Raw genomic sequence first — 14,255 nt, 5'->3', positions numbered from 1 at the left:
ATATTGCATCTATCGAGTTTTGTGCACAGCCTTTAATCCGACTTCTCGGTGCGTTTGGGATTGTAGTATCTAAACCAAACAATTGCAACAAGGAAAATCACCAGGCCGAGAGCCCAGCTGTATTCCCATTGCCCCTTTGATTCGTCTCCAAGTCATAGGCCAGCAGTAGCGTTATCAGCAAGAGACTTCTCCAGGAACTTCTCCAAATCGTCAATCTCCTGGGGATCGGCGGAGTGGCCGAGATCACTGCAAAACAAATTAGAAACCCATCCAGTCCGACAGCCAGACACCGCAGAGTCACATACGGGTATTTGTTGAATGAAACATTCTCCAATCCAATCTCCTTAACCAGATCCGCGGACTTCTGGCCGAATGCGAGGGGCACAACCTCATCATCCTCTCCATGAGCGAGGAAGAAGGGAGTCTTCTTGTTGGCCCACTCCTCGGGCAGGTAGTTCTTGATGCGATCACTCAGCAGCAGGTAGCAAGAGAGACCAAAGACACCACCGAGCTTCTCCTTGCTAGTCAATCCGGAGAACACAGACATCGCACCGCCCTGAGAGAATCCACCGATGATGATGCGCGACGCCTTAATGCCCTTGTCCATTTCCTCCTTGATAAGTGTATCGAAGTACTCGCGGGAGCGGAGAATACCCGGCTCATCTTGTGAGCGGACGCTTTCCTCGAAGTTCAACTGTAGGAGGTTAATTCTGATCGGATCACGCTGGGCGGGGATGCTTACGTCGCGGCCGAGCTTGGCAATGTCGTACCATCCTGGCATGCTCATGCCAAAGTTCTGAATGTGTTAGTGACGAGTGAGCAAGCGGGATGGGTCTGGATGCGCACGTACGACTGTGATGGGGATTGAGGGCGCATTGGGGAAGATGAAGGCCACCTCTTCGAACTTGCCGCGACGGCGCCAGTTCTGGGCGAGGGCCATCCTGGTATGATATTAACATTGACTGCTCATGGTTTCCAGCTCTTGATCACGACGTACCATCCCTGTCCACTATAATTCCATATCGTTAGTCGATGATGTTCTCGTCCTCGGGAGATTGGGCTCACCTGTCTCCCAATCCGTGCGCCATAATGACGGTAGCGGTGTGCTTCTTGAGCGCGGGGACAACGAAGGGAGCGCGAGCCATATTGAATGATTTCTGTGAAAGATGATCAAGAATATATGGAATTCGAGTCGAGAATCTGTTGATTTCCCCTCGATTCTGCCTCCGATGTTATCGCTCACCGCCTGATAACCTCCGAGGTGATTAAACATTACAAACTAATTCGGATCTATCTACGCCAACAACTCATGAAACCTCTGCAAGTGCATACAGGTCCTGCTTGATAGATTCCACAACCTCGTGGATGAGCTCTGGCTCCACAACATTCTGCTGCCATGTAACGGACAGCACCAAGCAACCATCACCCCCAGTGGCGGCCGAAAATTCAACAGCATTACCCATAACACTGGCAGACTGCGAGAACACCATGCCGTGAATAGCAGGCTTGTCCGAATTCATCTGGGGAGGAATGACGCCGATATTAGAGACCTCAAAGCTGGTCTCACGGTCCTTGCCAATCTTGGACAAACACAGTTCCTCCTGATAGTCATCGACGAATTGTAGCAGATTAGTACTGGAATCCTTGCCCTTCATCTTGATGACAGACTCGATCGTCCTCCGAGACCGTCGCGCTTCCTCCCACAGGGCCGAAACGCTGTCTCTGCGGTATGTCTCTTCGAAGCCCTGAACCCAGACGCCAATCATGTCATCGGTAATCTCCGGCAGCCAACGGCGGCATGAAAGGGCCCCTGTGCAGACCAGCCGGGTAAATGAATCCGGGATATTAGCGAACAGGGCGCGAGCAACGACCGTCTGAAGCAGAGCAGTGATGGTTGTTTTCTGGGCTCGGCAGATGTCTCTCACGGCTGAGACGAGCAGCTTAGAGAATGGCACTAATCGCACGCGGGTCTGTGAAGGGCCGAGGATCTTCGAGCCAGACCACAAGCCTGGTGGGCGGCGGGAGTAAACCTTGACCTGGAAGAGTTTCTTGGCGAGATATAGGAAGGAAAGAGACATTGAGGAGATTCGTTCAATGTTGGGCAATAGTGGGTTTGAAGGCGATTGGATGATTGATTTGGTCTTCTCCGAGTCACCTATTGAATCTAAGGCTCGTAGGAACGTTTGATGGAATGCCTTTCCAGAAGTTCCATCTCCAATGGCGTGGTGGAACACGAACACCACAGTGAATTGACATTCATCTTCGACATCTAACAGAAGACGGATCCTCCAGAAAGCATCAGGGGCTTTGAAGGGCGTGTTGTGCTCTGTTGCCAAAAGGGTCTGTAGATCGAGATCTGGAGCGGGCTCGCCATTAGCTTCAGTCGCCAACAGACCGGGTTTCCGATCTTGAATTGAGACGATTCGATCGAGGTCCACCTGTGGCAAGCGTACGAAGTACGGCTCCTGCGTGTGATCGTCTGCCACAATTGCGGATAGAGCCGGATGTTCAGCGATTGCCGCTTCGCAGGCTTGATAGACATAGTCTTTCACTGGGAGAACATAGGTGTCCGGTAAGTGATATGTTGCCGATACAGCAACATTCAAGTAAAACCCAACTTGGTGACGAGATGTTGAATATTGTTCCAATCGACCTGGCGTTGTCAGCTAGTCTCCGGAACAGTTTCCCGGGTGTCTTGTCCAGGGCAGCTCACCAACAGGCCGTAGCTTCTCATATTCATCCATATATATCAAATCTGCAGCTGCTCAAGTATGCTCTTGAGGGATGGTATGGATATGTATGAAATCCTCAAGTTGGATTGGTTCAAGTCCCTTATTTTGGTTGCCTTCCCTTAGGCGAATCTACCCGTACACGTGACGTTATTTACAACAACACGGATGTTCGGAGTATCAGAAGACGCGGCTTGTGTTTCCAAATTTGAGCCGAAAATCCAAGATGATCACCGTAATATAAGTGGACAGAAGAATCAGCTCCAAGGTCATGAATAGATCCCTCGGGGCACTCCCCAGTGCCAACATCACGTCACCCACGCCATGTTTGGGCACGTCCATATTTTGGAACTGCTAGCAGCTACCTAGCTGGCTGGAAAGTATATACGCATCTTGAAGCCTTGCAAGATATCATTTCGAAAGACAGTTGAAAACGGCCATGTTGCTCAGGATTAGCATCATGTCGAGACCCTCGGTCATTTGAAAAATGTTATAGTCAAAGAGTTCTTTCTAAATTGTTTTTGTAGTTTAAACTTGAGACCCCGAAGCCTAGTATATTTATGTGGAATGTCTGCTGGGTCGGAAACAGGATAGTTTATTCAGGTTCTTGATTGGGCGAGGAATAAAGAGAGAGATAGAGAGATAGAGAGAGAGGAAGCTGTTGAGCGAGCGAACTAGATGGGAGGCAGGTCGCTTGGCCCACTACCCTTCCAACATTGGAAGTAGATGCAACTATTCACCTTACAAAGTGAAAATCATTCATTGACATAGAAGATCAAGCTGATCCACTGAGAACTTTAACCTCACCATGTCGCCAAATATTGAAGATAATTCGAACCTGGATTTGCAGGCTCTCGAGGGTCACGTTCTACCCTCGCTGGTTCACAAGGGAAGTAAACAGTTGGAACGCAGGCACAGATAATCCCAACTGTAATTTCCGCACAGGTAACAAGATCAGTGCGGGTGGTTGTCCATGTGGTATCAACCGAGTTTTCATATAAAATCACCCATACCAGCCGGACAATGGTCACAATACACACAAGACCCCCTGCCGCCAGAAGAATAATAATTCTCAGCTTTTTTATAACGGAGAGGTGAAGCAATGGAATCAGTGTCATCGGCAGAGCGAATATAACCAAATCAGTGATTACACTGAAAGTGGTGTCGGCAAGGAAGACCTGCAGCACATTGAGACACGTCCCATTAGTAGCTTCGGGACCGAGCCAATAGGTATCAACAGGGTTGCAGATGCGGATTTTCACAACTAATGTTGCGATAGTATATGCTCCTAGTACCACACTGAATATGTGTATAAAAGCAACCCATTTCCGGTACGGTGCGAATAATCGCGCGATCATAAATAGAATCGACAATTTGACCGTCAAAATAACTGGGCCGTATAGGATATTCACTATATAATTGGTCTTTGCAAGGATGTAAGTAGATGCAAACTGTCTGCATACTTGGGTATTTTCACATACCTTAAAAAAAAGAAGCATGTCATTCTTCGGGATATCCCATTGATGGTATCCTCCACCTGCATATGCGGCTGAAGAGACAAAGGTCAATTTTCATTGCACCGAGACATATGTTGGGAACGCACAGACTATATGAAGTGAGAACCAGGTCGTTGCTAGGATCTAAATCATGGCAGTCAGCGTGATAACCTCAATAACTCACTACTTATACGAGTCAAGTCCTCGTACCCAAGATATTAAACACATCCCTAATCCCATTAGTATACACAAATGTCAGACAGTCTCGGTGTTTGCATACAGTCCTCAACATACAACACTTGCTGTATGAATAGCTTGGCATACATCCTCGTGATAACAAAGCATGCGACAACCGGGATGCAAATACATTGTGTCATGATCAACCATAAGTGAAGGCCCCCCGACGGGTTACTGAAATCCGGTATAACACCTGGCGGTGGCGGAGCAGCTGGCTCTTGTGACATGAGAATAGTCAAGGTGTCATGCTGCCTCGAAAGTTAAGGGAAGGGAAGGGGTTTCCCGAAACAATTATTCAGCATTCAGCCTAGAGGAGCGCTAGAGGCAGACTGCTTTTAGGGTAAGGCAGGACAGTGAAAAGGGAGGGTCCGGTTCTGGCAATACGATTGGCGATCGCAATCCACCAATCTGCATACATCACTGAATCAACCTCGCGATTCACCTGGTTCTCGGGAGCGAGGAAACCGAAATACTTTGAGAGTGATTCGATCACTAGAAATCCATGAGATATAAGAAGAAACTGATTAGAATTGATAGATTAAGTTGGCACGAAGAAAGCAGAACCTAATCTACAGAACTGGAAGCAATTAGGCCTCGCCAAAACCCGCCCACCGCCCAAACCCGCCCGCGAAAACCCAGCCCATGGGCCGGGTTGGGTCTTAGTCAGCAAACCCGTGGGCGGGTTGTCATCCGGGAAACCCAACCCAAGACCCAAATGGGTACCCGCGATTACCCAAAAAAGCAAACAAAGCTGACTGATCATTTTACACTAAGTTATGCAGTAATTTTCGATTATCTAATTGTTTCGATGGCGTAACTACTAGCTTCTGGCTGTGAATATTTGGAAAGGAACATGAAGGGCTTGAAAAAATCAAATTGGCTAATTATAAAGACTAGTATACCTCGTAACCTCGCAGTCTGCTGGAGGGCATTGTTACCCGACCAGAAGATCTCTTCTGGCTTCTATCACTCAATTGCATGATTGGAGGCGGAAGTAAATCTGCTTCGTCGTAATCAACCACGTCTTCCTCCATACTCTCTTCTTCTTGTTCAGGTTCGTGAATATGTCTGTGTATAGAGCTCCGGCCGGTCTCTACCACCGTACACTCCACTTGGTATGTCTCCTCTGGCTCAGAGTTACCCTCGAGATTCTCGCTCTCTTCAATCTCCTCATTGTCGCTGATCGGCTCTGCATCCTCTTCGATTGCCTTCAACGCTTCATCCTCTTCAAGTGCCTCTTGGCTCTCGCTCTCCAACGGTTTCTCCAGACGAATCAATTGCTGTCCCTCTAGTGTGAGCTTTTCTGAGCACATGTACATCATCAAGTCTTGAATGGTCCCTTCGTGAAGAGACCCTCGGCGATAATGACAAATGTCTCGTGCGCTATTGAAGAGCCTTTCTACACCCGCGCCGGTGGCAGGGACCGAAAGCAAGTCTCGTGCGAGCCGAGACAGCACTGGGAATTCGCGCTCGTGTTCTTTCCAATAAAGTCGCGGCGACACAGGGACATTGGCTATTCAAGGTCAGTCAGTTGTTCCAGTGTGTTGTACTGATTGCTCGTGCCTTCGCGAAGATACTGGTCCACTTCGTCATACTCTACTCCTTCATGGAAAATCGATGCACCAGGTGGCTCGAGTAGCCGATCAAGCTCTGTGCTATGCGAATTGGAAGATCGCTGGACTGTACGGAATAGCAACTCGGGGTTCTGCTGCTGATACTGTGTGAAAGATGCTCTCAAATATTCACAGTACCTTTTTGACGTATCTTCATGGCAAGTTGAGTACTCTCGATCATCAAAAGCACTCAGTTTATACTGAGGGGCAAGTAATGTTCCAGTGCCATAGAGAAAACCGTGGTCGCGGTAGGTTTTTTCGTAGTACTCTTTCAGCTTCTGCCTCGCCACAAGCAACGCGCCATACATGTCTTTCTTCCAGGGTGTTGTCTTTCTCTTCAATCTTCGATTCGACCGTTCGATATGCTCCAGTAGTTTCCTATACACAAGGAACACACTATGGATTGTGACGTCTCTGGTCTTCATCAGAGCCATGGTGAACTGAAAAAACGGTTTGGTCAAATGAACGAGGTAGTCAATTTGCCTCCATTCAACGTCGGTAACCTTGAGCTGCGAGTATTCATGATCGCAGCAGTATTTGTCGATTACATTTCTCAGCCGGCGTGCTCGGCGAAGCATCAAAAAAGTTGAATTCCAGCGTGTCTGAACGTCATGTAACGGAAAAAGCCGAGTACCACCTGATTGGAGGCATAAAAAAGCATCACGCCGTTGTGGGCTTGCGTTGACAAAGATCGCAAAGGATCGAATCTAATGCTGTCAGTGCTCTGAGTATATTGAAAAGGTGAATATCTTGGCTCACCTTTGTCAGTGTATGAGCCACGTCTCCATAATTGATCGAATCCTTCAACCCGTGCGCTTGGGTGTCGGACCAAAAGGCTCTGACTTCTTTATTCTTAGGTGCTGCCCTGATATGTCCCAGTAGCTGTTTCAGGCAAAGCTGGATCACATGAGCCATGCAGGGAACCCGGACTATTGATTCCCTGGAGCTAATAGCTCCAATAGAGAGCAGTCTCTCTTGCAAGGCGCGTATCATGGTGTCGTTGTTGGTAGCGTTATCTGTAGTAACGCTAAAAATACGATCGAGAAGTTTTCGTTCCTCCAGTAACCGGTGCAAAACATCACTAAGGTTGTTTCCTGTATGAGGACCGTGCAACGGCTCAAAGCCGAGGAGCATTTCCCTATAGTTCCAATCTTTGTCGATGAAATAAACCGTGATTGCCATGAATGCCTGCTGAAATGGACTGGTCCAACAATCTAAAGCGAGGGAAACCTTGGCATCTTCAGGCAGATCTTGTAACTGTAACTCTTGCTGGCAATTGACTGCATCCCGGAGCCGTCTTCGCAGGGTCTTCGCTGACGGGAGTTCCAATTCTTTGGGACCAGAATATAAAAGGCTGAGTAGCCTCTGAAACACCGGGTTCTCCACCGTCTGGAAAGGCAAACGAAGACACGTAATTGTCTTCAATATCTGCTCCTCGATTTGAAATGTTGTCACTCTGTGGACACTGGGTGAGTCTCTCATGGAATGGTTCTGCAAAGAATCCGAAATCAATGACTGATTAAATCCCTTTTTCTTCCCTTTACGACAAGTGTTAGACTTTTTGTGTCTACTCATGGCGCTTGTCCCATTCCCTTTATACTGTGGATGATCAAGCACAGTGAGACAAGCCTGGCAGATGACTCGAGGACGCCCAGAATCAATATCAGCAACCTGGTCAAAGTGTTTCCACACATCAGCGTGACGCGATCCGGTGGACCATTTGATCTGGGATTGGCCTTCTCCATTCAGCTTTTGGCCGTACTCTGTTTCCTTCCACCATTCAAGAAACTCTGTCTCTAGATGCGACTCGTACGCAATCCATTTCTTTCTGTGCTGAGGTCCCACACGTCGGAGTGTCGCTGGAGGTCTTCGAGTAGTTATGTCGTAGGTTTTGCGGGGTCCTGTCAAAGGCTGCGGTCCATCTTAGTATACATGTAGATAACGCCGCAACACTCAGAGGCTAGTGGAAGGGACCATTTTCTTACGGAGGATTGAATTTCAGAATCCAAGAAGCCGTCAGATGACGGCTCAATAGAGAGCAGTGGACTGAAAGGCCGATGTATTGATCGCGATGATGAGGAAGAAGACGCCATACTGAAGTAAAAGGCCACTGATATTGGAAGAAGGGGAGATTTTTTTCATCTTGAGTACTTGATTGTGGATTTTGTTTCAGTCGCGTCGTGCGTTTGGATCTATCTATTCCTGAGTTGCGTAAAAGCCGCGGGTACCCAAAACCCAACCCAACCCAACCCAACCCGCCCGGAGATGAATACGACTTTGGGAGGACACTGAGAAGGTCCAAATCACTGATTTTAAATGATCGAACTAAAGATGATATTTTTGAGCTCACTCGAAAGATTCTCAATTGATAAATTTACATAAAATCATCAATGTGGCCTGTAATCCCTTCAGTTGTGTAAAGCAGGGCGATGGGAGCAGTGTTCTACATGTAGAGAATATATATTTCCAGGTCGATGGCGTTCATTGTTTCAATGTAATATCCACTCAAAAGCGTGACAGAAATAAATGACCAAAATTACACTAGATGACTAATCAGGGTTATCCACGATTTATGCATGTTTTTGGGTATTTTGGGCAACCCGCGGGTACCCGCCAAGAACCCATGGGCGGGTTCATCAAGGCCAAAACCCGCGGTGGGTTGCCCATGGGCGGGTAAGGAAATTGAAAACCCAACCCAAACCCGCGTTTGGCGAGGTCTAGAAGCAATTTATTCTCCGGTCACATGATGGAGTAGCAGTGATTAGATCACCTGCCTTCAGACAGCCATGGTACGTCATCAAAAGGTCATCAATCAACATTACAGTAAAACTATAGTAATTCTAGAAACAAGCTGTCGCTGAAGGTATGAATAATTTAATGCAACCTAAAACTGTTGATTTGTCTATCCATCACAACATGGAAAAAGGGTAGGTTTATTGTTCCATGTTTTCGCACAGAGAATCTGTGTAATACCATAGAATTGGGGCATATTGGCGAGAACTTTGTGAGCACAATCGTTCTGACAGATATGCGGAGGAATATCAGAATGTTTCGGAAATTGATCGGCATCATGGAAGCTGACGGCTTCTGCATTAAACCGAGAGTGTACTCCGTATGAATGCATGAGAATCCATAGAATTTGTCAACAAAAGAGGTGAGGAATTTCAAGTCTGCTTTGCCCGTTTATCCAGCAGCAGACTCCCTGACGGCCTGTCATTGCTGAATCAAGCAGCACGGGTGAATATTCGCTTACCCCGGAGCCAGGTCTCCCGAACAACACCCCTCAGTTTCTGGCCTTGATAAGGCGAGACCTTATTTCGGAATAGCATAGTCGATGGCTCGACAACCCACTCAGCGGTGTCGTCGAAGACGCAAATATCCGCGTCCATTCCAACGGCCAGATCACCCTTCTGCTTCTCTAAACCCACCTGGGCGGCAGTATTCATGCAGCAGAGCCGGACGATATCCTGGAGGGCACGGTCCGTATTTTCATCCTCCGGTGCAAAGGACAGGCCATTCCTGCGGCTGAACTCGGTCCACAAGATTGGGAGTCCCATACCGACGGAAGAGACACCTCCCCAGGCGGTAAGGAAGCTGCCGTTGTGCGATTGTGCATATGTGTAGGGAGGGATGTGCGACGGAAGGAGCTTGAGATCCGGCGTGCAGGGTGAATGATCCGAGACGACGGTCTGGATCACGCCGTCATCTTGGTATCGCGCTAGTTCAGCCCATAGAGCATCCTGGTTATCTTGGGAGCGGATGGGCGGGCTACATTTGTAGCGGGTGTCGCCATCACAGATCTGTTCGGCTGCCAAAGAGAGATAATGGAAGCAAGTCTCTGCAGTGATGGGAACGCCCTGTGCGCGGGCTTCGCGCAACATCGGGATGGCCTCCATGGCGGAAAGGTGGACGATATGCAGAGCGAGTTTGGGCGCGAGATGGGAAAGGGACAAGACTTCTGCAATGGCGTCAGTCTCGTAGGTCGATGGGCGGGATTCTAGGTAGGTCGAATAGTTGTCCACAGGTCCGATGGGCAGAGGAGATTCCTCGTGAGGTTCCTTTTCTGCGTGAAACATGAGCGTCGTGGGTTCGTCGGCCAATTCAGCCATGGCCTTTTTGATATCTTCCGTATTGATAGCGGGGAATTCGTCAACCTAGAGGGAGATAAGCGCTGCAGAATCAAATGAGAACACGTAGGATAGTATTTACTCCGCTATCAATTAGGAATCCCTTAAAGCCACGGACACCTTCATGAACAAGGGCTTTAAGTTCATGAGAATTCCCAGGGATGACACCACCAAAAAAGCCGACGTCCACCCAGCATTGGCCCTCGGCTGCTGCAACTTTTTCCTTCAGGTTCGCAACCGTCGTGGTGGGTGGGATGGCATTCAAGGGCATATCCACGACGGTGGTGACTCCACCAAAAGCGGCGGCTTGGGTGCCGGTGTAAAATCCCTCCCATTCTGTACGGCCTGGTTGATTGAGGTGGACATGAGTATCGATCAACCCCGGAAGGAGGACATTAGGGGAATGATCGATATAAGGAGTCCCCTCAGGGAAGTCGTGAGCGGGGAGAACATAATCAAACACGGTGGTGATCTTTCCAGTCGCAAGAGATATTACAATGGTAGCAGGGGTCACCTGGCCTGAGATGACAGCACGAGAGGAAGCCAATACGGTGATTGAGGAGTTTGTCGCCTTGGTCAAGATCTGGTCAGATATGACGGATATCCAACAAAAGAGTGTCAGAATGTATATAGGAAATTGTCCACTGGAAAAAGCCATATCTTGAGATTTCGAAAGTTCAAAGATAGGCCTAAAACGTGCTTGCTGTGTTTATGATATCTTCTATCTAGACCGTCTTGAGGGTCTCATAAAATGAGCTATTTATGCTAACTGCCAAGCTCGACATCGGAAATTTAATTATAAAAAACGTAATTCTTGTCAAATCCTTTAGCAAAAGTATGTGATCGCTATGACCCCAGTTTCCATATTAAGGAGGGATCATCTAGATGCTCCATATTTTTCGAGGATGGCGGCCATCTCCAGGGCTGTCAAAATTTCTTCTCCCTCTGCTAAAGCTATCTATATACACCTCTCTCTCTTGGATATCTTCAATTCCTCCACACACACACACACCCCCTCCCTCCCTCCCTCTCTCTTTCGGCGAAATCCTATATACCTTGTTACCAAATGAGCCTGTTTCTTTATGTCATGCCCAGAATTTCACAACTGCCTCCATCGCTGATCGGCTTGGCTTGACATCACCTATTCAGGGGTGAACGAATGATGAATAGAGCAAACTGCACGACTATCCTCTAATACCAAGGCGCCCAGAAAGCTCCGTTTCTTGGCTAAAAATCTCGGCTAAGAGCTCACACCTTGACTAACTAGACCTAGGATTATTAGCAATAGTCACTCGCTCACCTCTCCGATCTGGGTTTCGCAAGGGTTTCGCAACCGACTCACGGGGCAAAAAAAGCAGTACGACATAAAGCCCCAGCCAAGCTCTCGGGGGCATTAGGAACTGGCAAGATATGCAGAGATCTGATGTCATCCATTTACATGTATCATGTTGACTGTGTTGACGTGTTTGAGAACTATGTTTCTTTAGAACAGCCATGTATAAGTGTTTGAACCCTGGGCCAGTGAATGGCTGTGGAAAATCTTGGACGGGATACTCTGGAAGCGGAAGATACATGTAATTACTGGGATCTAAATTAATACCTGATAATGGATGAATGTTCCTCGCTATAACACTGGTCTCAAAAGGCGGCTTTCTGGTGATCTATTTGAGCTCAATTGATCTAGTAAAGAACGCACGGACCTTTTGTATGCTGATTGCACCTCCTCCAGGTCAATGATAAACTAACGAACACAAACCTGGCAGAATTCGATGGGATCTTCCGACTTGGTCTACTCCTGCAGCTAACATTGCCCTGGGCCCAACTCATTTCTTCCAAGATCTCTTCTCTTTGTTTCCTTTTCAATGTTTACAAGACTTGCTCGGAAACAATTATTCAGGGGGACCCGCCTTTTCACTCGTCCTATCCGTATCAAAAGAGGCCCTTCACATTTCACCAAATCATTCCCTAAAGCAATAAGTTCCTCACGCCTCCATTATGAAATCGATGTACCCTCGAAACGGGATCCCACTAGGGAAACATCATTGAACGCCGCAGACAATCTCGAACGGGAGCTCCAAAAGATTGGTTTCACCAAGTGGGGCTTCGTGATCTACCGCTGCACATATCAAAGTCAAGAAGACTGGGACAAATTCATGGACATGTTCCTCTACACCGTCACAGATTATTTTGAATTCCACAAGGGTCTGGATATGCTAGAGAGTTTCTGCCCGAGAGTCTTTGAAGACCCTTCATTTGATGGCGCGACCACCGCGCATCTCCGCACCCATTTCAGGAAGTGGGTTGAGACTGCCAAGCGGCAGGAACAGGGCATTGATACTCTTTACACGTCGGGTCGTTACATATTTTTTGTTATGGTCGACCAAGAGGCGCTCGAGTCTGTCTTGAATTCGGACCCGGAGGCTATGATTACAACTGGATTCGTTCGTCTGGTGTATGGAGACTGGGAACCCGAGGCTCATGAAGATGGCGAAAATGAGGATCTCGAACCCATAGAGGGTTGCACGCAGGAAGATGTCGGTTGGATGAAAATACCGTACGATGAGGTGCAGTCGATCGGAGCCGGAGGGTTGGCAATGCGTGATATGCATGATTGGGATATGTATTATGCTCGCCCTCCAGAAGTGCAGGCCTTGGGTTGATTTGTCTGAGAATCGGGAAGTTAAAATCGGTAGCTACTGCATGATACCATGTCCTGGTTTCGGATTAAGATCATGAGCCTGAGCACTTTAGTTATGATGCAGGAAGCATTGAATCTTCAACATAGCGATTAAAAGTATATTATGCGCACGTGACGTTATGATGATGAAGATTTTGGTAGAAAGGGAGCTTAAACCGGCGTCCAAGGTAGCCATTTATGGCAGCCGATTTACTGTCAATTACCGTTGTGCCGGAAAAAGTAAACCATGAAAATAACAGAGAGTAAAAAAGAAAGACGTACGGAAGAAAGACAAGCAATTTACTAGATTAGGTCAGCAATAGGAGAGATGATACCAAATTTTACATAGTCGAATGCACAAAGTGGCAGAATCGGCTATGTAGAAAGTGAGCTGCTGCCGTACACGGGTAATAATACCGGTAAACAATACACATCAAAATCAAAATTCGATGCCAAACCACCCACGTCCTGGACAATCCTGGACACCAGGGCTATGGCAAGCGAATTCAAAGAGTTGCCCATCGAGCCACATGGAATTATCTGGCAAGATAACTTCATCGATGCAGAACATGAGGCAAAACTCATCTCAATCTTCCTCAACGAGCTAGAATGGCCCGATCGCAATGGCCGTCTATCACTCCACTACGGCTACACCTTCGACTACAAAACATTTGACATAGACCCTGAAATTCCATACAAGGAATTTCCACCCTGGCTGCAGCCTCTCATTCCAACAACGGAGAACCGCCCCCCAGACCAAGTCTGTCTGCAGTACTATCCTCCAGGAGCGGGCATACCTCCTCATGTAGACGCACACAAGCCATATGATCAGCTTTATGCGCTGTCTCTCGGCGCACCAGCCATGATGGTGTTTCGACGAGGTGATGTGCGTCTGGAGGTTGATTTGACACCGCGGAGCATGATGCAGATGAGTGGAGATTCAAGATTGCATTGGACGCATGGTATTAGGAAGCGCAAGAATGATACTCTTGCGGATGGTACGGTGAGACCCCGTGAGAAGCGATGGAGTCTCACGTATCGATGGCTCAGAGATGGGGATTGCGAATGTGGAAATTTGGATTTGTGTGATACCGCGCAATTGCGGAATGGAATTGAAAAGGAGAAGAGATCATTGAAAGCGCTAGCGGAGAAGGCTGCGGATGCACCCTCTACGACATAGGCCGCTGGGCCACTTTGGTACCTACCCATTCCGACGGACTTACCTTGAGGGTCCGCGATCGGTTTTGTCTGGCTCTACACGCTCATTGCCGTCGATCTCTTGTATATAATATTGGAGGGCTGTTAAACTTATATACCCAAGTCTTCACCAACCATCTCGGCATCTCCATCATACCACATCGCTCATGCATACGATC

General features: G+C 47.9%; 5 protein-coding genes across 5 annotated transcripts; 2 read left to right on the top strand and 3 right to left on the bottom strand.

Annotated features, from left to right (window-relative positions):
• Window positions 1-152: 152 nt before the first annotated feature.
• N7506_012280 (palmitoyl-(protein) hydrolase) lies at window positions 153-1,145 on the bottom strand (the record flags this gene model as incomplete). The annotated part of the gene is made up of 6 exons (XM_056961571.1): window positions 153-246; window positions 306-694; window positions 743-796; window positions 851-941; window positions 998-1,009; window positions 1,066-1,145. The coding sequence occupies 6 exons, from the start codon at window positions 1,143-1,145 to the stop codon at window positions 153-155; spliced, it is 720 nt and encodes a 239-aa protein (XP_056806105.1).
• Window positions 1,146-1,307: 162 nt separating this feature from the next.
• N7506_012279 (uncharacterized protein) lies at window positions 1,308-2,744 on the bottom strand (the record flags this gene model as incomplete). The annotated part of the gene is made up of 2 exons (XM_056961570.1): window positions 1,308-2,653; window positions 2,714-2,744. 2 exons carry the CDS (start codon window positions 2,742-2,744, stop codon window positions 1,308-1,310), a joined length of 1,377 nt encoding a protein of 458 aa, XP_056806104.1.
• Window positions 2,745-9,299: 6,555 nt separating this feature from the next.
• N7506_012278 (uncharacterized protein) lies at window positions 9,300-10,860 on the bottom strand (the record flags this gene model as incomplete). The annotated part of the gene is made up of 2 exons (XM_056961569.1): window positions 9,300-10,229; window positions 10,285-10,860. The coding sequence occupies 2 exons, from the start codon at window positions 10,858-10,860 to the stop codon at window positions 9,300-9,302; spliced, it is 1,506 nt and encodes a 501-aa protein (XP_056806103.1).
• Window positions 10,861-12,064: 1,204 nt separating this feature from the next.
• On the top strand, window positions 12,065-12,862 carry N7506_012277 (uncharacterized protein; the record flags this gene model as incomplete). Its single annotated transcript, XM_056961568.1, has 1 exon — window positions 12,065-12,862. One exon carries the CDS (start codon window positions 12,065-12,067, stop codon window positions 12,860-12,862), a length of 798 nt encoding a protein of 265 aa, XP_056806102.1.
• A 510-nt stretch (window positions 12,863-13,372) lies between these two features.
• On the top strand, window positions 13,373-14,059 carry N7506_012276 (uncharacterized protein; the record flags this gene model as incomplete). Its single annotated transcript, XM_056961567.1, has 1 exon — window positions 13,373-14,059. The coding sequence occupies one exon, from the start codon at window positions 13,373-13,375 to the stop codon at window positions 14,057-14,059; it is 687 nt and encodes a 228-aa protein (XP_056806101.1).
• Between the last annotated feature and the right edge of the window lie 196 nt (window positions 14,060-14,255).

Source organism: Penicillium brevicompactum (genome assembly GCF_028827555.1).
Source record: "Penicillium brevicompactum strain IBT 35665 chromosome Unknown utg000009l_segment0_segment0, whole genome shotgun sequence".
Classification (NCBI taxonomy): Eukaryota; Fungi; Ascomycota; class Eurotiomycetes; order Eurotiales; family Aspergillaceae; genus Penicillium; species Penicillium brevicompactum.
The sequence above is the reverse complement of the archived record's forward strand: the minus strand, read 5'-3'. Positions and strand labels throughout refer to the sequence as shown.